General features: G+C 43.0%; 1 protein-coding gene across 2 annotated transcripts in view; it reads right to left on the bottom strand.

The window, feature by feature from the left end:
- Positions 1-4,728: 4,728 nt before the first annotated feature.
- unc13d (unc-13 homolog D (C. elegans)) overlaps positions 4,729-25,232 on the bottom strand; it is a 167,340-nt gene continuing 146,836 nt past the window's right edge. For both annotated transcript variants that reach the window (XM_072558113.1, XM_072558115.1), the window contains exons 29-32: positions 22,948-23,068; positions 22,721-22,847; positions 7,668-7,870; positions 4,729-6,525 (exon numbers count right to left, since the gene is read on the bottom strand). In XM_072558113.1, the coding sequence (XP_072414214.1) occupies positions 6,422-6,525; positions 7,668-7,870; positions 22,721-22,847; positions 22,948-23,068 (555 nt within the window). In that variant the 3' untranslated portion in view covers positions 4,729-6,421. The remainder of the gene's footprint in view (positions 6,526-7,667; positions 7,871-22,720; positions 22,848-22,947; positions 23,069-25,232) is intronic.

Here is a 25,232-nt window from a genome sequence, read left to right as displayed (position 1 = left end):
GAATGCTGGGTTGCCTGGTGCCGTTTTCTCAGGTCCTTGGGATCTTGTTCGGATGATCCAGGATTTGGATGGTTAATGTTCGGATAGTCGAAGTTCTACTGTAAATCCTTTTTGAGTGAGAGAGAATGACAAGAGGAAAGCATACAGCCAAGCTCCAACACATGGGACACTCGCCGAAGGCATTGGGCATGCCCGGGACTGTGACTGTGGATGCAGCTACAGCTCCCTCGACAGCTGAGAAAGAGGCACCTGCGCAGTAGAACGATGCTGCACAATTCGTGGCAATCCGAGGGATGATCAAGGAGTTGATGGAAGACAATCTTACTCTGTTGAGCCGATTTCAGTCATGCTACAAAAGCAAGAGAAGGAGTTGGAAGGGCTCAGGAAGCGAATTAAAGAGGTCGAGCGGCAGAACGTGGCGGAGACCGAGGTCGAGTCCTCAGCGGGGGTGGATCCAGGCCTTCGATAAACAGGTCCAGGCCTTGACTGATGATCTGGAAAATCGAGGTAGAAGGAAAAACATCTGGGTCATTGGGCTACCAGAGGGAGTGTAAGATGGGCAGCTAGCAAGTTTTTTCGAAGACTGGCTGCCACAGTTTCTTGGCTGGGATGCCAAGGCAGACCAGGTGAAAACTGACAGAGCTCACCCGGTTGCGGTGCGCAGATCCGGTCTGGATTGGCGCCCCCGCCTGGTCCTGGTATGATTTCAAAGCTACAGGGACAAGCAGAGAGTCCTGGAATCATCTAGAAGGATGGGGAAAGATTCACAGACACTGACATATCAGGGAATTAAGATAATGTTTTTCGAGGAGATTTCTGCAGCGGTGATCAGTAAAAGGAAATCATTTGATGATGTCAAGAGAAAATTAGGGGACCTTGGAATTCAAATTGGATGAGATACCCAGCGGTGCTTTACATTACTCACAATGAGTAATCTTCTCGATTCGGTGGTAACCTGTTCAGTTGGGAATATTGTCATCTCTGATCACGCAGCAGTATATTTAATGGTCGAGATTAAGGATAATGCAATGAGTTCACAGTCCTGGTGAATAGATCCCTTCATCTTCAAGGACAGCAAGTTCGTTGAGTACTTTTCTAGGGGATTTGCAGCATTTTTGGCCACCAACTCAGGTACAGCTAGTAATCTGTCCATTCTTTGGGAGACTGCTAAGGCCTATGCTAGAGGGATAATTATCTCATACTTGGCCAGTCAGAAGTAATGGAAGGGAGACCAGCAGCATCTGCTTGAGGTACGATTGAAGGTAGGTGAGATAGCATATTACAGTAGACCACCAGTGACTGAGCTGCAGCGGATCACAGCCCTTCGATCTGCCTTAAACTCCATGCTCACGCATACAGCCAGGAAGGAACTTTCCTTTGCAAAGCAAAGGTTGTTTGAGCATGTGATAGGCCGGGTAAATATTTGGCATATCTGGTTAGGAAGAAGAATGCCTCCCAATCTATTGCTTCTATTAGGGAAGGGAATCTTACTTGTAATGCTAAAAAGATCAATGTGGCATTTTGGAGGTTCTGTTCTGATCTGGTGGGGCCGAAGGTGTATACGATTATACTATATGCAGATGATGTTCTTATTTTACTTTTGACCCCGGCAGTCTCGCTGCCCTGTTTGTTATGGTGTATTAATTCATTTGGTTCTTTCTCAATTTACAGGATCAATTTTTCAAAGTCGGAGGCTATGCCTATGGGGGGTCTGAGGGGGATACCTGATGTGGAAGCTAAGTTCCCCTTTAAGTGGGCACAGGGAGGGTTTCCTTACTTGGGCTTCTCTGTTACCCCTAGTTTTGATTAGTTATTCAAGGCTAATTTTGTTCATTTGTTTAACAAGATTTTAACAAGACCTTCAAAGATGGGGGTCCTTCTAATATCAGGGTTGGGTCAAGTCGCTGTCATAAAAATGAATGTTGTTCCTCACTTATTACACCCTTTGCAGATGCTCCCTTTGTTCTTTCCTCGGCAAACATTTCGGAAATTGAGTGGCTGGTTTAGTTCTTTTATTTGGCACTATAAGTGGCCCATTATTAAGCTTGCAAAACTGCAACTGCCCCAGGCATTGGGGGCACTGGACCTCTTGGACATTAGAAGATATCAACTGAGCTCCTCCTATCTTTTGTAAGTGACTGGGCCTGTTCGGACTCAGCCTCCACATGGTCGGTCATTAAGGCCTCCCAGACGAAGTATCCTCTTATCAACCTGTTGTTTTTCAACAAAATGAGGACAGTTGTCTAACATTTCCGTAATCCAGTAGTTACTAACACGGTCAAAGCATGGAGGGCAATGAGGTAGATAGAGGGTAATATGCATAAAACATCTTTTCTTGCTCCCATAGTTGGCGTGCCGGGCTTCCAGTCAGGGACATTGGATCCGTGTTTAAACTTTGGGCAGATAGGGGAGTTTCTTGTTTGGGTGATCTATTTGGGTGATCTGTTTGAGGGTGAAACGTTGTTGTCATTTGATTAAATAACTCAGATATATGGATTGTAGAGTAGGGACCTCTTTTGTTTCTTTCAGATTAGAGATTTTATCTGAAAGGAGACCACGCTCTGAGTGTTATAGATCTGATACGGAAAAGAGGATGCTTCAGGCTGACAGCACTCTTTCAGTGAGTATCCTCTATCATTTGTTGGGGAGGGGTTCCTCGGGTGACATTGAGGCCTAAGTGAGGTCTGGGAAAGAGCATTAGGAGTTGAGATCACCTCGGAAACTTGGGAGGATATTTGTTGGAATGCAAGGAGGATTTTGATATGTAATAGGACCCATGCTATGCAGTTAAAGATTCTTCGTAGGGCTCATCTGGCCCCAGATTGTCTTGCGAAATTTCAGCAGGGAACATCTTCAATGTGCTCCAAATGTAAAATAAATACAGGTGCCCTCACTCATTGTCTGTAGTCCTGCCACAGGCTCAATGCGTATTGGAACGCTGTGGCAGGAGTAACAGAGAGGGTCTTGGGGAGCGAAATCAAGGTGGACCCGGTCTCATTGCTCCTGGGTTTGTTAATTTACTTCCCTTAGATGTACATGGGAAAAAGCTTTGTAGCATCCTCACTTTTTGTGCAAGGAAGAACATTCTGATGTGCTGGGTGTCTGAGAACCCCATGGGTCTGTCAGGGTGGCATAAGTTAATCATGGAACATATTCCTTTAGACTTTCTTACAAACATGATGCACCAGAAAACTGACAACTTTTACAAGTCATGGCAGCCCTTTTTAAATTATTTGGAAGCAGATCTGCCCACCATTTTGATTAGGACTTCTGTCTAGCCATGATGATTTGGTGTAATAAACATAATGCCATGAGAGAAAGAATTTCAAACAACTGTGGGTTTAATAATTGATGCTCTCAAAGGTTGAGAGCTATGACATTATTGCGCTGAGTGGTGTTATTTATTTATTTGTAATAAGTGTAATTTTAAATTCTTTCGTAGAGTAGTATAATAGTTGGTTTATTGTTGTTTTTGATTTTATGATACTATATTTTCATATTTTTGAAATTTCCTAATTTTGTAAGGAAGATTTTTCAATAAAAATATTTTTAAGAAAGGATATAGCTAGGGCTTTGAAAGTTTAACTATGTGAGGAACGCGTCCATGCCTAACAGAGTTTCTAAACTGAACTAGTTCTATCTGCCTGCATTTAGCCCACATCCCTCTAAACTTTTCCTATCCGTGTACCTGTCCAAATGTGTTTTAAATGTTGTAACTTTACCTGCCTCTATCACGTCCTCTGACAGCTGATTCTGCATATGCACCACGCTCCTTGTGAAAAGGTTCGCCTTCAAATCAATTTTAAATCTTTTCCTGGGGAAAAGACCTCGACTACTCATCTTGTCAATGCCCCTTATGATTTTATAAATCTCTTTAAAGGTCACCCCTCAGCCTCCCACATTCCAGGGAAAAAGTCCCAGCCTATCCAGCCTCTCCTTACAATTCAAACCTTCCAGTCTCAGTAACATTCTTGTAAATTGTTTTTTGTACCCTTTCAAAATTTAATAACATCCTTCCTATAGCAGGGCAACTAGAATTGCACGCAGTGCACCAAATGTGGCCTAGTTCCATGCTTTATGACTCCAGTTAAGAATTGGGCACAGGATTCCAAGTGAGTCTTACAATCAGTTATCCTGTGAATGCACCCACTACTCTGCATGAACGAGAACAGTCTGTAACTTCAGCATTTATCCTGGCCACACACAAAAATGGATACTGCAAATTAAACATTATCAGTTGCCAGTCAGAGATCAATCTCCAAAACTTATTAAGCATATTAAGATCAGTCTGAAGCACTCCAGCTTCGTATAAAATGTTAACACCCACACAGATCTTTGTATCATCTGTAACTTTGCAGATTCTGCCACCAACACATATCTCTACATCATTATTAAAGCAACAGTCCCAACACTGATCCCTCAGTAACACCACTGATGATCCATCATGGTCTGAATCCACCACTATTACCACTATCCATCTATCACCACTGTGTCTTCACAGCCAGTTCCCAATCCAGATCTATGTGCAATCACATTTGTAATTCTTGACTTTTTCTTATGATGCATACCAGTATTTGGTATCCCTAACCAGGCAATCACTTATTACATCTGTAATGATTCTCTTAAGCAGTTTTTCTGATAACTGATAGCAACCTAGTATTGTCACCCAGGTCCAGATTGTCACCTTTAAGATATTAGCCCCCTTTCAGTGATTGGGAACCAGTCCTGTGGGCAGTCATAAAGAAAAGGGCTAAGAGTTGGAATAGGGTGTATTCAATTTCCCAGAGAACTGTCAGATGGATATCATTATTTCAGTAACACTCAAGTGTAACTTGAACCTATACCCTCTTGATTCAGGGACAATACTGCTGAGTCACAGCAGCTGGTATGAGAACAAATACACCAGAAAGCACAGAGATAAAGGAGGTGCAAAGATTTAATTGCTAAAAATTCCAATTTACTCAATGTTTGTAGTTGGTAGAAGAGAAATTTTAACTGAGGTATGTGTCTTATTTGAGAAATAAAATCTGTCTTGTGAACAGTGATATTAATTCATCCTTAATGCATTCGACACAGAGTGTCCAGGCCTATCTATTAGTCAGATGGCTTTAGAAGGCCATTTTGGAGAACCTAGAGTCCCACCAGGGAGCCGTACCCACGAACAGTTTCCGTGTAGAAATCACAATGTATTCCCCACAATATCTTGTGTACCGGATAAGCACAGGTTACTCAGGAAGCACATATTCGTAAAGTCAACCTTAATGCATAAATAGAACTTCTACAATATGATACATTCAGAAAACCTTCCTGCCCCTTTCAGAATTGTCTCATACAATTTTGCACATAGAAGGGTCCAACAAATAGTAATGAAATACAGACAGATTTGCATTTATATAAAACCTTTCATGATCCAGAATGTCTCAAAGAGATTTACAGTCACTGAAATACTTTTGAAATATAGTCATTGTTGCAAAATTGGACAGGCAACAGTTAGGTTGCATACAAGATCCTACAAAACAGCAAAATGAGCAGATAATCTGTTTTCAGGTATTGGTCCAGGGATAAATATCATCCAGGAAACCAGGGAGAACTCTTGGTCAGAACTCATGGGAATTTTCACATTTTGTATAAAGTGTAACACTGCCAGTATTGGAGCACTTTCTGAGCATTACTGAAATTCAGCCTGAAGTTAGGTGCTCAAGGAGGACAGATTCCACTCAAGGCCAAGCTTTCATAACGTCTGGTACAGGTAGCTGTGGCAAACAAAAGCTGGAGGCAAACACAAATCTTGCATTAAAGAAAATGACAAAAACACAAACTAAACACAAACTGAAGACACTGGTAGTCTGTTGAGTTCCAAAATGGCACAACTGATATCAAATCAGTGAAAGATAACATCTTGATTGATCTCATGATCTCTGCTGGCTCTGCAAACATACAGCTGACATTCACTCTGCACACAAATGTCCTCACCAGTATAGAGTCCAGTACAAGGATCTGTGAATGCACACTTCAGGTGCCATTTCACAGATGACAACACAAAAGCAAGTGCTGACAATCCCAATTTTCACTCCATGAGTCTGAGAAATCAAAAGGAATAGCTCAAGACAAAAAGAAATCAAAGTCTTTTCAGTAAAGAAAGCAATAATAGCATGAAGCTCCAAAAATCTCACAGCAGGAGCTGATTTCACTAACACAGCAAGACTGGTGGGGAGACAGGCTAACTTGATCTGCAGACCCTCATACACACACAATGGTAAATATCTCATTCTTCTCACAATTTTCCATTAAAGCCTAATGCTAAGTTTTAGTCAGTCTCAAGCATTTGTGCATCAATGTTACAGAGCCAAAGAGATGAGGTGCCTGAAAGTCCAGTGTTTGGGATTCCTTCCAGTGTTGGGATGCAAGGTTGCAGCAACTTTTATCTTTCCTTTGACTTCCTTTCTCGTTGTCTTCGTATTTTGGCAAATGCCTGAGCATCTTTATCTCCTTTTCGTGCCTCTAATAACTTCAATATGTTGTCTTCTGCCAAGAAAATAAAGCCAGAGACACATCTCCCAGTTACAAGGCGGTTAAAAGTCTTAATAAATGTAGTGTTTCATTCCACATTCCCTAAAATCACTTTGTGCGGCAGTGTTCCCTCAAGCTCACATCATTGTTCATGCGTCACCCTCAACATATAGAGGTGCTGGGTGTGTTTGATGGAGACAGCATAAAGGAAGCTTTAATTTCAGTTTAAAGGAGTAGACAAAGCTTCATTTTTGGTTTGGGGGAATGTAGGGAGTTTTTGATTTTAGTTTAGAAGAGGAGAGGAAGCTTTAAAACAGTAAGAATAACTTCATTCATTTTGAAAAAACAGGGGCCCAGTCTAAACCACTCTTGAATCTGTCTTGAGATTGGGTTTGATGGGGTTGGTGTACAGGATGCTTTACTTTCAGTTTAAATGAGTAGATGGAGCTTTATTTTCACTTTAAAAAATTAGAGGGAGTTTTATTCTGCATTTAACCCTGTACTGTACAGTCCTGGGAGTGTTTGATAAGGCAATGTAAAGGGTGCTTTACTTTCAGTTTAAAGGAATTAGGGAGGCTTTATTTTCAGGTTAAAAGAATAGATAGAGCTTTACTTTCAATTTAAAAGAGCAGCAAAAACATTACACTATATCTGACCCCGTGGTGTCCCTATCCTGGAGTGTTTGATGAAGCTTTACCTTCAGCTTAAAAGAGTAGAGGTAGCTTCAGTTTGTCTCCAGCCCCATGCTGTACATGTCCTGATAGTGATTGAGACTTGTTAAAATATTTCAGTGCAATAAGACTGTTCCCAGATTGTTCTGTTGTTTACAGAACTCTCTCAAAATTGAAAGAAGTGGAGGATAGACTGCCTTGATGGAGCAGGGCAACAAAGAAAATGCTACCATCTGCAAATTCCCTCAAACTCTCAAATTATGCTAACTGAATATATATCACCAATCCTTCACTATATAAAATCCTAGAAGTACCTCCCTAAATGTATCCACATCAGATGACTGCAGCAGTTTAAGAAGGCAGATCACTACCCTCTTGATCAGGGCACTTGGGGATGGGTACTAATACTGAAATAGCATTGACACCCATATTGATGAAAAGAACTCAACAAATGTCTGGTAAATATAAAAAAAAGTGATGTCTTACCATTTGGTTTTGGATGGCTCAGTGCCAATCGGCTCTGAGGAACTTTGCTAATGTTGAGAGGTTCCTCAGTGTCCAGTCCTGGGATATCTTCCAGAGAGAAGTAAGCTTCCCCTTCTAGATCGTCACTGACCAATGTATCATGATCAAATACAGTAATAAATAGGCAGGCCCCCTCTCTCCGACATTGCTCTGAAGTAACATTGCTGAAAACAAAAAGAAACAGTTATTACCCCCTACTCAGGCTTCTTATAAACTACATTTAACATTTTTGCCTGTAAACTTTGTACATCTAGGACTCTGTAAATGTTCTAATTCAGAACAAGAACTTAAAGGTAACACCAAAATTGGGGGTGTAGTTGAGAGTGAAGGAGGTTACCTCAGAGTACAAAGGGATCTTGATCAGATGGGCCGATGGGCTGAGGAGTGGCATACTCCAGGCGAGTGTTGTTGAACAGAGATCTCGAGTGCAGGTTCATAATTCCTTGAAAGTGAAGTCCCAGGTAAACAGGATGGTGAAGAAGGTGTTTGGTATGTTTACCTTTATTGGTCAGTGCATTGAGTAGAGGAATTGGGAGGTCATGTACAGGACATTGGTTCGGCCACTTTTGGAATACTGCATGCAGTTCTGGTCTCCCTGCTATAGGAAGGATGTTGTGAAACCTGAAAGGGTTCAGAAAAGATTTACAAGACTGTTGCCAGGATTGGAGGGTTTGAGCTATAGAGAGAAGCTGAATAGGCTGGGGCCATTGTCCTTGGAGCATTGGAGGCTGAGGGGTGACCTTATAGAGGTTTATAGAATCATGAGGGGCATGGATAGGGTAAATAGACAAAGTCTTTCCCCAGGGTGGGGGAAACTAGAGGGCATAGGTTCAAGGTAGAGGGGAGAGATTTAAAAGGGACCTAAGGTGCAATGTTTTAACACAAAGGGTGCTGCATGTATGGAATGAGATGCCAGAGGAACTGGTATAATTACAATTTTAAAAGGAATCTGGATTGGTATATGATCAGGAAGGGTTTAGAGGGATATGGGTTGTAAATGCTGGGAAATTTAGATTGATTTAGGATATCTAGATTTATTTAGGATATCTGGTTGGCAAAGACGAGTTGGACTATGTTTGGATGAGTCTGTTTCCATGTTGTATGTCTCTGTGACTCATTGACTCTAATAGCCTCAATATCAAGCCGTCCAAGTATGTGAGAGAGAGAGAGCAAGAGTATGTGTATGTGCAGTCAAAGGCTATGCTTCTGGACTGACAGTCCAAGCTGTCAACTACGCCGTCGGTACATTGCACCTTTCGTGCAGCCCATAATCAAATGCATGCTTGACTTAGTCCTCACAATCAAGCTACTGATGGTTAATTTTGGCTGTGCAACAATGGAGGATGAGTGATAATGAATAATCTCAAATCTCTCCTGATCTTTACTTTCAAGGTTGAAGTATACAGGCCACGAAAGCCACAAGCTTAGTGCTATTCAGTACTCTATGCCCATCACAATTTTCCTTTTCACCCTTGAGTTAGAGAGTAGGCATTCAACCAGCATTACTGCCCCTGATCATCAGTCAATATAGTCTATTAAATGCATATAAATGGATATCGTTCAAAGAACAGATCAGCTTGGCTTTCATAGAGTCCCTACAGTGTGGAAACAGACCATTCAGCCAATCAACACTGAGCTTCTGGACAGCATCCCACACAGACCCACCTATTTCATTAATTTTGCGTTTCCCATTGCTAATCCACCTAGCCTGTACACACCTGGACACTAAGGGCAATTTAGCAATTTAACCTGCACAATTTTGGACTGTGGTAAAAAAAACGGAAGTGGAATCAAACCCAGGTCCCTGGTACTGTGAGGCAGCAGTGCTAACCAGTGACTCAGTGGTTAGCACTGTTGCCTCACAGCGCCAGGGACCCAGGTTCGATTCCAACCTTGGGCGACTGTTTGTGTGGAGTTTGCACACTCTCCCTGTGTCTGCGTGGGTTTCCTCTGGGTGCTCCAGTTTCCTCCAACAGTCCAAAGATGTGCATGTCAGGTGAATTGGCCATGCTAAAGTGCCCATAGTGTTAGGTCCATTCGTCAAAGGGAAACGGGTCTGGGTGGGTTACTCTTCGGAGGGTCTGTGTGGGCTTGTTGGGCCGAAGGGCCTGTTTTCACACTGTAGGGAATCTAATCTAATCAATCACCATGCTGCCCTATGTTACACTGTGGTCAAACAGCCCATCATGAAAACTGGGCAACTGACAAAAAGGATACTATGGAACTATATCCTGGCAGAATAAAGTTATGAAACAATAACAACAATTTATATGTGCTTTTAATGTAATAAAATAGCTGCAGCTCTTCACAAGAACATTATTAAACAAGCAATGGGTGAGCAAAAACTTAGTAGGTTTAAGTAGGGTGACCTTATAGAGGTTTATAAAATAATGATGGGTTTTGGATAGGAGAAATAGACAAGGTCTTTTCCCTGGAATGGGGGAGTCCAGAACTAAACGGCATAGGTTCAGGGTGAGGGGAAAAGATATAAAAAGGACCTAAGGAGCAGCTTTTTCACGCAGAGGGTGGGGTGTGTATGGAGTGAGCTGCAAGAGGAAGTGATGGAGGCTGGTAAAATTACAATATTTAAAAGGCATCTGGATGGGTATATGAATAGGAAGGGTTTGGAAGGATGTGGGCCAAGTGCTGGCAGGTGGGATTAGATTAGGTTATGATATCTGGTCAGCATGGACACGTTGGACCGAAGGATCTGTTTCCGTGCTGTGCATCTCTATGACTCTAAGTACTGTTTGTGAGGAAGACAGAGAGGTTTAGGGAGGCAACCCAATGCTCTTAGCCCAGGCAGCTGACGGCATGGCTGCCTATGATGGAGCAAATTAATCAGTATACACCGGAGGTGGAGACATCTCAAAGGACTTTGATTGGAGAAGATTACAGAGATGGGGTAAAGTCATGGGCATGTTTGAAAACATGGATCAGAATTTTGAAAAGCAAGAAGAGAGCAAGTGGAAGGGTAGCACACTTACAGATCTTAGTTGAACAGGACTTACTGCAAGTTAGGACATAAAGAGTATAGTGTAGATGAACTCCAATTTATGGGAGGTACAAGTGGGGTTGGCCAAGATGCAGGTCAAATGTTAGAGCCTGGAGATAACAAAGGCATAGACAAGGAACAAACAGTGATAGAACTTATTATATTTAATTACATGAGAGCCAATTACAATGTGGGTGAGAATAGACTTGATCCAGTTAAATTAGAATCTTTGAATCCCCTGAGATACAGTGGTAGTGCCTGAGAACTGGAATGTTGTAAACCTTACATGCTTGTTCAAAAAAGGATGCAGAGGATAGTCCAGCAACTACAGGCCAGTAAGATTAATGCTGGTGATGGGAAAGCCTTTCAAAACAATGACCTGAAACATATTCACCAGTTCCTTCGACAAATGTGGATTCATTAAGGAAATCCAGCGCTGTTGAGGGCAATGTGGTTAATGTGGTGTATGTACTACGCAATAGATATAGTGGCCTCTTGACAGGCCTCAGCAAAGTTGAATAAAAGGATCAGCTGCAGTTATGGCTGAGTGGTAGAAGACAGAATACTGGTGGTCAGTAACTGTTTGGAGTAGAGGACAATATAAAGTAGTGTTCCCCAGGGAATCAGGATGAATGTTAGGGTCAGTTTTTCTCTTTACATATTACAGTAATTCTGTAGATTTGGATGAAAAGGGCACAATTTCAAAAAGTGCAAGAGGCACAGAAGTTGAAAGTATTTGTGAGGATGACAATGATAGAGAATGTGGGAAGATTAGTGGAATGGATGGACACATGGCAGATGAAAAATAATGCAGAGAAGTCTGAAGTGATTTATTTTGGAAGCAAGAACAAGAGAAGACAATATGAATTTTTTTAAAGATTAGAAACAGTGTGGAAACAGGCCCTTTGGCCCAACCAGTCCACACCGACCCTCCAAAGAGTAACCCACCCAGACCCATTTCCCTCTGACTAATGCACCTAACACTATAGCAATTTAGCATGGACAATTCACCTGACAATTGTGGGAGGAAACCCACGCAGACACGGGGAGAATGTGCATACTCCACACAGACAGTCGCCCAAGGCTGGAATCGAACCTGGTGCTGTGAGGCAGCAGTGCTAACCACTGAGCCACCGTGCCACCCCAAATAAACAGCACAATTCTAAAAAAAGGGGTGCAAGCACAGAGGGGTCTGGGTGTATATTGTGCTTAAATCATTGAAAGTGGCTGAGAAAACAGCTACTAAGGCCAGTAAGGATCCTTTGCTTTATAGAGAGGCGAGGAGTAAAAAAACAAGGAAGTTATAGGGATGAGTCCTCTGCTTCACAGCTAAGTGTGATGGCAAGTGCATTTCCTGGTGTCTGGTCCACTGGAGCCCGGGACAAATTTTTTCAAACGATCTTTTCACATCATTAATTAAGCAACCAAGCTGTTGGGTGCATTTCTCAAGGAATCATGCAGCCAGACAGGGGCAAGCACTAGTCACTGCCAGAACTTTCTGGCTTCCATTTCTCCGGAGTCATGTTTAAAACCCAGCTGCACATCACTTTAGATTATGCAAGCCAGGAATTGGTACTCACACTGCAGTTCTCAACTCTTCAAATATTGTAGCCGAAATATAAGCTGGCTCCCGACTGCATGGATAGGGTTCTGGAGGGGTTAGTGGATGGGATGGTGAAGAGGAGGGGAGATCTTTTGTAAGTTGATCAAAGGAGTCCACTCAAACAAACTGAGCCAACCGGGATTGAGATTGCAGCACAGGCAGTGGGGCATCCTGCATTTAAAAGGAACTCACAACAGTGCCATATGAAGGTCAATGATCTCCTATACTTCTCTACAGTAAGTGTCACCATCATCTCTCAGCTCCTTTATACCCACGAGGTCACATTCACTCTGACTCTGCAACTCACTAAGGCTGGTGGACTACAATCCTCAGTATTGCACGTATCATGTTCACTCAATGGCTCTCAATCATCTCATTTTCGCAAACGACTAAACCTTCCTTGCCCTGCATATCTTAGTCATTCACTGGGGCACTTCATCCTTTCACCTGTTCAAGGTGTTAAGGACAAAAGGGTAACCAGGGAGAGAATAGGGCCCCTTAAAGATCAGCAAGGTGGCCTTTGTGTGGAGCCGCAGAAAATGGGGGAAATACTAAATGAGTATTTTGCGTCAGTATTTACTGTGGAAAAGGATATGGAAGATATAGACTGTAGGGAAATAGATGGTGACATCTTGCAAAATGTCCATATTACAGAGGAGGAAGTGCTGGATGTCTTGAAATGGGTAAAGGTGGATAAATCCCCAGGATCTGATCAGGTGTAACCTAGAACTCTGTGGGAAGCTAGAGAAGTGATTGCTGGGCCTCTTGCTGAGATATTTGTATCATCGATAGTCACAGGTGAGGTGCCGGAAGACTGGAGGTTGGCAAACATGGTGTCACTGTTTAAGAAGGGTGGTAAGGACAAGCCAGGGAACTATAGGCCAGTGAGCCTGATGTCAGTGGTGGGCAAGTTGTTGGAGGGAATCCTGAGGGACAGGATGTACACATATTTGGAAAGGCAAGGACTGATTAGGGATAGTCAACATGGCTTTATGCGTGGGAAATCATGACTCACAAACTTGATTGAGGTTTTTGAAGAAGTAACAAAGAGGATTGATGAGGGCAGAGCAGTAGATGTGATCTATATGGACTTCAGTAAGGCGTTCGACAAGGTTTCCCATGGGAGACCGACTAGCAAGGTTAGATCTCATGGAATACAGGGAGAACTAGCCATTTGGATACAGAACTGGCTCAAAGGTAGAAGACAGAGGGTGGTGGTGGAGGGTTGTTTTTCAGATTGAAGGCCTGTGACCAGTGGAGTGCCACAAGGATCGGTGCTGGGTCCTCTACTTCTTGTCATTTACATAAATGATTTGGATGCGAGCATAAGAGGTACAGTTAGTAAGTTTGCAGATGGCACCAAAATTGGAGGTGTAGTGGACAGCGAAGAGGGTTACCTCAGATTACAACAAGATCTTGACCAGATGGGCCAATGGGCTGAGATGTGGCAGATGGAATTTAATTCAGATAAATGCGAGATGCTGCATTTTGGGAAAGCAAACCTTAGCAGGACTTATACACTTAATGGTAAGAACCTGGGGAGTGTTGCTGAACAAAGAGACCTCGGAATGCAGGTTCATAGCTCCTTGAAAGTGGAGTCGCAGGTGGATAGGATAGTGAAGAAGGTGTTTGGTATGCTTTCTTTTATTGGTCAGAGTATTGAGTACAGGTGTTGGGAGGTCATGTTGTGGCTGTACAGGACATTGGTTAGGCCACTGTTGGAATATTGCATGCAATTCTGGTCTCCTTCCTATCGGAAAGATGTTGTGAAACTTGAAAGGGTTAAGAAAAGATTTACAAGGATGTTGCCAGGGTTCAAGGATTTGAGCTATAGGGAGAGGCTGAACAGGCTGGGGCTGTTTTCCTTGGAGCGTCGGAGGCTGAGGGGTGACCTTATAGAGGTTTAAAAAATTATGAGGGGCATAGATAGAGTAAATAGGCAAAGTCTTTTCCCTGGGGTCGGGGAGTCCAGAACTAGACAGCATAGGTTTAGGGTGAGAGGGGCAAGATATGTAAGAGACCTCAGGGGCAACGTTTTCACACAGAGGGTGGTACGTGTATGTAATGAGCTACCAGAGGAAGTGGTGGAGGCTCGTATAATTGCAACATTTAAGAGGCATTTGGATGGGTATATGAATAGGAAGGGTTTGGAGGGAAATGGGTTGGGTGCTGGCAGGTGGGACTAGGTTGGGTTGGAATAGCTGTTTGGCATGGACGGGTTGGACCGAAGGGTCTATTTCCGTGCTGTACATCTCTATGACTCTATAACACCTCCATCATCCATTTCATCATACTCATTCCATGATTGATGCAAAAAAGAGCTAATATACCCAGCACCCAGTCTGACCTACCTATAATCCCTGGACTGTCTGAACATGTTCTGCAGGACTGACCATGGCCAAACCCTTGCAATGCATTTAGCCAAATCCCTTGACTGACTGTGGCAGTAACCTCTGACTGTAGTCCCTCTTCACCTTTCTGACTTTCACACATTACTATTTACAATCATTATATCATAGTCATACAGCACAGAAACAGAGTCTTCAGCCCAACTTCTCCATGCCGAACTAGTTTCCTCAACTGAACTAGTCCTATTTGTTTGTGTTTGGCACATAACCCTCTGTAACTTTCCTATCCATGTGCCCATCCAAATGTCTTTTAAATGTTGTAATTGTACTCCTCTCTACCATTTCTTTTGGCAGCTCATTCCATATAAGCACCACTCTCTGTGTGAAAAGGTTATCCTTCAGGTCTCTTTTAAATCTTTCCCCTCTCACTGTAAATCTATGCCCTCCATTTTTGGATTCTGCTACCCCAGGGAAAAGACCTTGTTCACCTTAACTATGCTCCTCATGATTTTATAAACCTCTATGAGGTCACTCCTCAGCCTCCTCCACTCCAGGGAAAGAAATCCCAGTCTGTCCATCCTTTCCTATAACTCAAACCCTCCAGTCTCAGTAACATCCTTGTAAATCGTTTTTGCACCCTTTTCAGTGGAATGATATCCTTCCTTTAGCAGGGTGACCAGAAGAATTATACTTAGGACTCCAAATGTAGCTCACTAATGTCTTGTACAACCATAACATGACTCTTATACTCAGTGCTCTGACCAATTAAGGCAAATGTGCCAAATGCCTTCTTCACCACCCTGTCTATCTGTGACAAAACTTTCAAAGAACTATGTACCTGTACCACTAGGTCTCTCTGTTCAACAACATTCCCCAGGGCCCTACGATTAACTGTGCAAGTTCTGTCCTAGCTTTTCTTATCAAATTCCAACACCTCACATTTATTTAAATTAAACTCCATCTGCCATTCCTCAGCTTACTGATCCAATAAAAAAAAGACACTTTTTGTTCTCATTCTGGACTTTACACTCTGTATTCCCCTCCAACAACTTACCCAATGCTGACGTCAGGCTCACCAGTCTGTAGTTCTCTGGCTTTTCTGTGTAGCCTTTCTTAAATAATGGCACAACATTAGCCACTCTCCAGTCTTCCAGCACCTCATTCGTGCCTGTCGATGATTCAGATATCTCTGCTGGGGGCCCTACAATTTCTTCCCCAGCTTCCCACAACATCCTGGGGTACATTTGATCAAATCCTGGGAAGTTATTTATCTTTATGCATTTTAATACTTATAGTATCTCTTCTTCTACAATATGGACTATTTTCAGGACATCACAATTTATTTCCCAAAGTTCCCTCACTTCCATGTCTTTCTCCACAGTAAATACTGATGCCGAAATATTTGTTTAGGATCTCAACCATCTCTTGTGGTTTCACACATAGTTGACTTCATTGATCTTTAAGGGGCCCTATTCTCTCCCTAGTTACTCTTTTGTCCTTAATATACTTGTAGAATCTCTTTGGATTCTCCTTAACCTCATCTGCCAAAACTATCTCATATTCCCTTTCTGCCCTTCTGATTTCCCTCTTAAGGTGGGCAGCACAGTGGCTCAGTGGTTAGCACTGCTGTCTCACAGCGCGAGGGACCCGGGTTCAATTCCAGCCTCAGACAGACTGTCTGTGTGGAGTTTGCACATTCTCCCAGTGTCTGTGTGGGTTTCCTCTGGGTGCTTCGGTTTCCTCCACAATCTAAAGATGTGCAGGTTAGGTGAATTGGCCATGCTAAATTGGCCACAATGCTCAGGGATGTGTAGGTTAGGTGCATTAGTCCAGGGTAAATGTAGAGTAATAGCGTAGGGAAATGTGTTTGGGTACTCTTCGGAGGGCTTGTTGGGCCGAAGGGCCTGTTTCCACACTGTAGGGATTCTATTCTATGAAGTCTACTTCCATACTCCTCAATGGATTCACTTTATCCTAGCTGTCTATACCTGATATATGCCTACTCCTTTCTCTTGATAGAGCCTCCATATCTCTGGTCATCCAGTGTTTCCTACTCCTGCTGGCCTTGTTTTTCAAATGAACAAGAACTACCCAAGAACATTTGATACCGATCAGGAACTGAGACCTTGGAATGTCCTTTTCTGGATCAACATTTAGTTTTGAAAGAGCCTCAGTCAGTATCTCTGCCCATCAGGTACAAGGTTTTTGTTCCTGGTGTGGACCAGGGCTCAGACTGTAGGGTGGATGATCAAACTGGTCACAGCCATTCCAGAGTGGTCCAGAATGCCATTCTCAAGAGAAATGTGAAATTAGAGATAGCATTATTAAGGGAATAGATATGGTTCTCTGCAGCAAAGACACAGTGTGCCAAAGGCTGTGTTACCTACTTGGTGTCAAGGTTCAGGACATCTCTTCTGGGCTAGAGATGAACTTGGACCGGAAGGAGAAAGATCTAGTTGTTGTGGTCCACATAGGTACCAATGACATATGTAAGACTGGGAAAGAGGTTCTACTGAGAGATTATGAGCAGCTCAGGGTTAAATTAAAAAGCAGAATCACAAAGTAATAATTTCCAGATTATTACCTGAGCCACATGCAAATTGTCACAGGGTAAATAACATTAGAGAGGTAAATGCATGGCTAAAAGACTGGTGTGGGAGAAATAAGCTCTCACTCATAGGCACTGGCACCAGTCTGGGGAGTGAGCTGTTCCACTGGGGCAGCCTTCGTTTGAACCACAGTAGGACCAGTATCCTGGTGGATCATATAATAAGGGTTGTAGATAGGGCTCCAAATTAATTAGTGGGTTGGACATGGGGGTTGGTTAAGGCTGCTCAACTGGAGGGAAGTTTAAACAATGATAGAGCAGAAGTGCAGGATGTTGATGGGGTGACTGATAAAGTGTGACAAAAAGGATGGGAAGTATATAGAACAAAGAAAAAACAAAGAACAAACAAAGAACAAAGAAAATTTATAGCCCAGGAACGGGCCTTTTGGCCCTCCAAGCCTGAGCCGATCCAAATGTACTGTCTAACCTGTCGCCCAATTCCTCAGCATCTGTATCCCTCTGCTCCCCACCTACTCATGCATCTGTCCAGATGCATCTTAAATGAATCTACCATGCCTGCCTCTACCACCTCGGCTGGCAACGTTCCAAATGCCCACCATCCTCTGTGTGAAGTACTTGCCGCGTTTATCCCCCTTAAACTTTCCACCTCTCACCTTAAAAGAGTGACCTCTCGTTACTGAATCCTTCACCCTGGGAAAAAACTGGTCTCTATCCACACTGTCTGTACCCTTCATGATTCTGTAAACCTCAATAGGTCCCCCCTCAATCTCCTTTTTTCTAATGAAAATAAACCTAACCTACTCAACCTCTCTTCATAGCGAGCACCTTCCATACCAGGCAACATCCTCGTAAACCTTCTCTGCACCCTCTCCAAAGCGTCCACATCCTTTTGGTAATGTGGCGACCAGAACTGTACACAGTATTCTAAATGCAGCCAAACCAAAGTCTTGTACAATTTTAATATTACCTGCCAGCTCTTATACTCAATACCCCGTCCAATGAAGGCACGCATTCTATATGCCTTCTTGACCACTCTATCCACATGTGCAGCAACCTTCAGGATACAATGGACCTGCACTCCCAGATCTCTCTGCTCATCAGCTTTTCCCAAGGCTCTTCCGTTCATTGTATAATTCACTCTAGAATCAGTCTTGCCTAAATGCATCACCTCACATTTGCCTGGATTGAACTCCATCTGCCACTTTTCTGCCCAACTCTCCAGTCTATCTATATCCTCCTGTATTTTCTAACAGTCCCTTATGCTTTCTGCTACTCCACCAATCTTCGTGTCATCTGCAAACTTGCTGATCATACCAGCAGTGCCCGCTTCCAGATCATTTATGTATATTACAAACAACAGTGGCCCCAACACTGATCCCTGTGGAACACCACTGGTCACCTTTCTCCATTTCGAGAACCTCCCTTCAACTACTACTCTGTCTCCTGTTGCTCAACCAGTTCTTTATCTCACCTAGTTAGAACACTTTGCACACCATGTGACTTCACTTTCTCCATTAGTCTACCATGGGGAACCTTGTCAAACACCTTACTAAAGTCCATGTATATGACATCAACAGCCCTTCCTTCATCTATCAACTTGGTCACTTCCTCGAAGAACTCTATTAAGTTGATAAGGCACGATCTCCCTCACACAAAACCATGTTGCCTATCACTGATAAGCCCATTCTTTTCTAAATATAAATAGTTTCTTTTCCCTCAGTACCTTGACCAGCAACTTTCCCACCACTGACGTCAAGCTCACTGGTCTGTAGTTACCTGGAATATCCCTACTACCCTTCTTGTACAGGGATACAACATGAGCAACCCTCCAGTTCTCTGGCACCTCACCTGTGTTTAAGGATGCCACAAAGATATCTGTCAGGGCCTCAGCTATTTCCTCTCTCGCCTCCCTCAGCAACATGGGATAGATCCCATCCGGTCCTGGGGATTTGTTCCACCTTAATAACCTCTAGCCTACCCAACACATCTTCCCTACTTATGCCAACGTGATCCAGACTAATCAAACTTTTATCTCTAATCTCAACATTCATCATGTTCCTCTCCTCAGTGAACACTGATGCAAAATAATCATTCCGAATCTCACCCATTCTCTCAGGTTCGACACACAGCCTTCCTTCGTTATCCTTTAGTGGACCAATCCTTTCCCTAGTTACCCACTTGCTTCTTATATAAGAATGAAATGCTTTGGGATTCTCCTTAATTCTGCTAGCTAAAGCTATTTCATAATCCCTTTTAGCCCGCTTGATTCCTTGTTTAAGATTTGTCCTACTCTTCCGATATTCCTCCAGGGCATGTTCTGTCCTTAGCTGCCTAGACTTTATGTACGCTTCCCTTTTCCTCTTGGCTAGTTGTACAATTTCTCCTGTCATCCACAATTCACGAATCTTGCCTTTCCTATCCTTTGCTTTCAATGGGACATGCCTATCCTGCACTATCTTTAACCTATCTTTGAAAGCCTCCCACATCTCAAATGTTGACTTCCCTTCAAATAGCTGTGTCCAATCCAATATGTGCAGGAGTGTAGCAGGACTTAGGACCAGAGTAAGGTATAACAGTAAAACGTTAAAGCTTAAGGTTCTTTATCTGAAAGGATGCAATATATGTAACAAGAGGAGTTGACAACACAAATAGACCTAAGTGAATATAGGAACAGAAGTAGGCCATTCAGCCCCTTGAACCTGTTCCACCATTCAATGAGATCATGTTATGAGATGTGGCTGAAATCCATCGATTGCCTTTGGCTGACATACCTTCATACCTTTGTTTAACAAAAAATTATCGATTTCAGATTTAAAATTAACAACTGATCCAGCATCCTCTGCCATTTGTGAAAGAGAATTCCAAACATTCACACCCTGTATGTGTGGAATTGCTTCCTAAAATCTCTCCTGAACGATCTCGCTTTAATTCTCAGACTATGCCTCATAGTTTCAGAATCTCCAACCACTGGAAATAGTTTATCTTTATCTACTTTGTCTTTTCCTGTTAAGATGTAGAGGTGCCAGTGTTGGACTGGGTTGGACAAGGTCAAAAGTCACATGACACGAGGTTATAATCCGACGGATTTATTTGAAAACACTAGCTTTTGGTGCGCTACTCCTTCATCAGGTGTTAGTGAAAGAGGAAGACCTTAGACACAAAATTTATATGGAAAAGATCAAAGGGTCATACAACTCATGCACTGAATTGCTCTGATCAGCTGAAAATTTTCAAGATGTTCAGTTATCCCATTCTTGATTATAGACTGAAGAATTTCCCCACCACAGTGGTTTGTAATTCATCTGAAGCACATGCCGTGTGTTTGCTGCCTAGGCTACTCATACATATTAGAACTCTAACATTGATGTAGCCTGATGTTGTACAGTAGCGTATCGAACCTGTATCTGACTGATCACTGCTGCCCACCTCTCCCATTCTAAAAAGCAAACTAAACCGCAGAGACTGGCCACCTGTAATTCAGTGCTGAAGTCAGCAAGTATTAAGAAAGAATGCTAAGAGCTATAGGATGGGTTTGTCCATGTCTAAAACATCCTGCACTGATCAATGAAATGTACAGCCACATAGGTGTCTGTCAGCTCCACAAGGCCTGAGTTAGGTGTCAGAGTTAGTCTGAGAGCAGGCATGATGTTGTGGTGAGGCTGGTAGCATGCTGATGTAGAGTTGCGTAGTTAAAGGGTCAAGCAGGAATGTGGCCATGGAGAATGCATGGGTGCTGTCCAGAAATTTGGGAAATTAGAGATAATTTTGTTCATAATGTTGAGAATCTGATTTTTTTCATTCTTGCTTATTTTGTCACCATACTCACCACGACTTGGACCACTAACAGGTTTTGGGTGGGGGAATTCGCTCACTGCTAAATTTTATAAAACTCTGCTTTGGCCTCAGCTGGAGCAATGGGACTAATTCTGGGGCACTGCACAAAAGAAGACAGTTCTGGGGATGAGTAACTTCAGATGCAAAGATGGGCAGGAGAATCCGGAGACAAGAAGGTTGCAAGATGTGCAAGTAGCAAAATAATAAGGGGTCTGCGAAGCAGACGGAGATAGACTGTTACCATTGTCGAAGATTTGAGAACCAGATGACAGGGATTTAAAGTGCTTGACAAATGAACCAGAGGTGGTAAGAGAAAAAACCTTTAGGTAGTGAATTGTTAAGAACTGGAATTCCCTGCCTGAGAGTATGGGGGCAGATTCTGTAACCTGAAGAGAAATGGTAGAATGGATTAGAATATCCTTTATTAGGTTAGATCACATGGTATCCAGGAAGAACTAGCCAATTGGATACAAAATTGGCTTAACAATAGCAGACAGATAGTAGTTGTGGAGGGTTGTTACTCAGACTGGAGGCCTGTGACCTCCTTGTACCACAAGGATCGGCGTTGGATCCACTGTTGTTCATCATTTTATCAATGCTTTGGATGAGAATATAGCAGGCATGGTTAGGAAGTTTGCAGATGCCACCGAAATTGGTAGTGTAGTGGACGGTGAAGGTTATCTCAGAACACAACAGGATTTTGATCAACTGGGCCAGTGGGCCGAGAAATGGCAGGTAGAGTTTAATTTAACAGAAATGTGAGGTGTTGCATTTTAGTAAGACAAAACAGGGCAGGACTTACACAGTTAATGGTAGGGCCCTGGGGATGGTTGTCAAACAGAGAGAACTGGAATGATAGTTCCTTCAAAGTGGCATCATATATAGACATGGTGGTAAAGAAGGCATTTGACATGTTTATCTTCATCGGTCAGAGCACTGAGTACAGGAGTTGGGATGTCATGTTATGGCTGTACAAATGATGGTAAGGCCACATTTGGAGTAATGCATACAATTATGGTTGCCCTGCTATAAGAAGGATATCATTACAATGGAAAGGGCACAAAAAATGATTTACAAGGATGTTACTGAGACCAGAAAGTTAAATTATAAGGAGAGGTTGGAGAGACTGGGACTTTATTTTCTCTGGAGTGTAAGACATTGAGGAGTGACCTTATAGAGGTTTATAAAATTAGAAGGAGCATAGATAAGGTGAATAGTCAAGGTTTTTCCCCAGGGTAGGAGAGTCCAGTACTAAAGGACATAGGTTGAAGGTGCAAGGGGAAAGATTTTAAAAGGATCTGAGGAGTAACTTTTTCATCCAGAGGGTTGTGTGTATTATGGAATGAATGCCAGAGGAAGTGACAAAGGAAAGTACAATTACAACATTTAAAAAAACATTTGGACAAGATACATGGATAGGAAAGGTTTAGAGGGATATGGATCAAATCCAAGGAAATGGGACTCATTCAGATTAGGAAACCTGGTATCCATGGATGAGTTGGGTCAAAGGGCCTGAATCCAGGCTGTACGACTCTGTGGCTTGCAGAATAAGAGGGAAAAGGTTGGGCAACGGGACAAGCTGAGTTGTTATCACAAAGAGATGCCATGGACGAAATTGTTTGAACGGCTCATTCAGTGCTATAAATGACCAATAACTGTATGTACCTGAACTCGAAAACCTCATCAAAGAGCGGGTTGAGGTCGTTATCTATGCGTCTAGTTGTTTTGTTCTCTACCAGTGGAAAGATGTGTTTGGGTTCCAGCGTCAGTTCCACAAAAGGATCACTGGTACCTGTACAAGGAGAGATAGGATGGGAATGAGGAAGAGATTCAGAAAGTGTAATGAGACAAAAACACATCTCCTCAGCCAGCAACACCACTTTCTTTCTTACCATTGGAATCCAGTGGCATGAGATTAACAGCATTTAGGATTTCCACATGGAGCCTTTTCCCTTCAGTGTCGTAGCAGACTTTTATAGTTACAGCACCATACTTGGAATAGTCATCAGCGGTCTTAAACAAAAAAGTGGAGGTGTCATTAGGGAGAAATGCATATTTAATTATTTTTGTTATTCAATGGAAGGAACAATAAAGAAGGGAAAAAAAATCTTTTATATAGCACCATTCAGGTTCTTAGGATTTTAAAAAATTCATTTGTGGGATTCAAAGTTTGTGAGAAGATTTGTAGCTTGGGTGCTCGTTGTTGTGGTTCTGTTCGCCGAGCTGGGAATTTGTGTTGCAGACGTTTCATCCCCTGTCTAAGTGACATCCTCAGTGACATCCTCCTGTGAAGTGCTTCTGTGATCTTTCCTCCGGCATTTGTAGTGGTTTGAATCTGCCGCTTCTGGTTGTCAGTTCCAGCTGTCCGCTGCAGTGGTCGGTATATTGGGACCAGGTCGATGTACTTATTGATTGAATCTGTGGATGAGTGCAATGCCTCTAGGAATTCCCTGGCTGTTCTCTGTTTGGCTTGTCCTATAAGAGTAGTGTTGTCCCAGTCGAATTCATGTTGCTTGTCATCTGCATGTATGGCGACTAAAGATAGCTGGTCGTGTCGTTTCGTGGCTAGTTGGTGTTCATGGATGCGGATCGTTAGCTGTCTTCCTGTTTGTCCTATGTAGTGTTTTGTGCAGTCCTTGCATGGGATTGTGTACAGTACATTGGTTTTGCTCATGCTGGGTATCGGGTCCTTCATTCTGGTGAGTTGTTGTCTGAGAGTGGCTGTTGGTTTGTGTGCTGTTATGAGTCCTAGTGGTCGCAGTAGTCTGGCTGTCAGTTGGGAAATGCTCTTGATCTATGGTAGTGTGGCTAGTGCGGCATGTCCTCGTTCCGTTGTCTTTCCCTCGGCATCTGTTGATGAAATTGCGCAGGTATCCGTTTTTGGTGAATACATTGTATAGGTGTTCCTCTTCCTCTTTTTGCAGTTCTGGTGTACTGCAGTGTGTTGTGGCCCTTTTGAATAGTGTCTTGATGCAACTTTTTTTGTGTGTGTTGGGGTGGTTGCTTTCATAGTTCAGGACTTGGTCTGTGTGTGTGGCTTTCCTGTATACCTTTGTGGTGAATTCTCCGTTTGGTGTTCTCTGTACCATCACGTCTAGGAATGGGAGTTGGTTGTCCTTTTCTTCCTCTCTAGTGAATCGGATTCCTGTGAGTGTGGCGTTGATGATCCAGTGTGTGTTCTCTATTTCTGTGTTTTTAATGATTACAAATGTTTGTACCTTGTACATGTTGCTTGTCATCTGCGTGTATGGCTACAAAGGATAGCTAGTCATGTCGTGATGGTACAGAGAACACCGAACGGAGAATTCACCACAAAGGTATACAGGAAAGCTACACACACAGACCAAGTCCTGAACTACGAAAGCAACCACCCCAACACACACAAAAGAAGTTGCATCAAGACACTGTTCAAAAGGGCCACAACACACTGCAGTACAGCAGAACTGCAAAAAGAGGAAGAAGAACACCTCTACAATGTATTCGCCAAAAACGGATACCTGTGCAATTTCATCAACAGATGCCAAAGGGAAAGACAATGGAACAAGGACATGCCACAACCCAAAGGACTAGCCACACTACCATACCATACATCAAGAGCATTTCCGAACTGACAGCCAGACTACTGCGACCACTAGGACTCATAACAGCACACAAACCAACAGCCACTCTCAGACAACAACTCACTAGAATGAAGAACCCAATACCCAGCCTGAGCAAAACCAATGTAGTGTACAAAATCCCATGCAAAGACTGCACAAAACACTACATAGGACAGACAGGAAGACTGCTAACGATCCGCATCCATGAACACCAACTAGCCACAAAGCGACACGACCAGCTATCCTTAGTAGCCACACACGCAGATGACAAGCAACATGAATTCGACTGGGACAACACTACTCTTATAGGACAAGCCAAACAGAGAACAGCCATGGAATTCCTAGAGGCATGGCACTCATCCACAGATTCAATCAATAAGCACATCGACCTGGTCCCAATATACCGACCACTGCAGCGGACAGCTGGAACTGACAACCAGAAGCAGCAGATTCAAACCACTACAAATGCCGGAGGAAAGATCACAGAAGCGCTTCACAGGACGCTCCCGAGCACTGAGGATGTCACCTAGACAGGGGACGAAACGTCTACAACACAAATTCCCAGCTCGGTGAACAGA

Source organism: Chiloscyllium punctatum, chromosome 39 (genome assembly GCF_047496795.1).
Source record: "Chiloscyllium punctatum isolate Juve2018m chromosome 39, sChiPun1.3, whole genome shotgun sequence".
NCBI classification, from domain to species: domain Eukaryota; kingdom Metazoa; phylum Chordata; class Chondrichthyes; order Orectolobiformes; family Hemiscylliidae; genus Chiloscyllium; species Chiloscyllium punctatum.
Note: the sequence above shows the minus strand (reverse complement) of the source record. Positions and strands in the feature narration are given on the sequence as shown.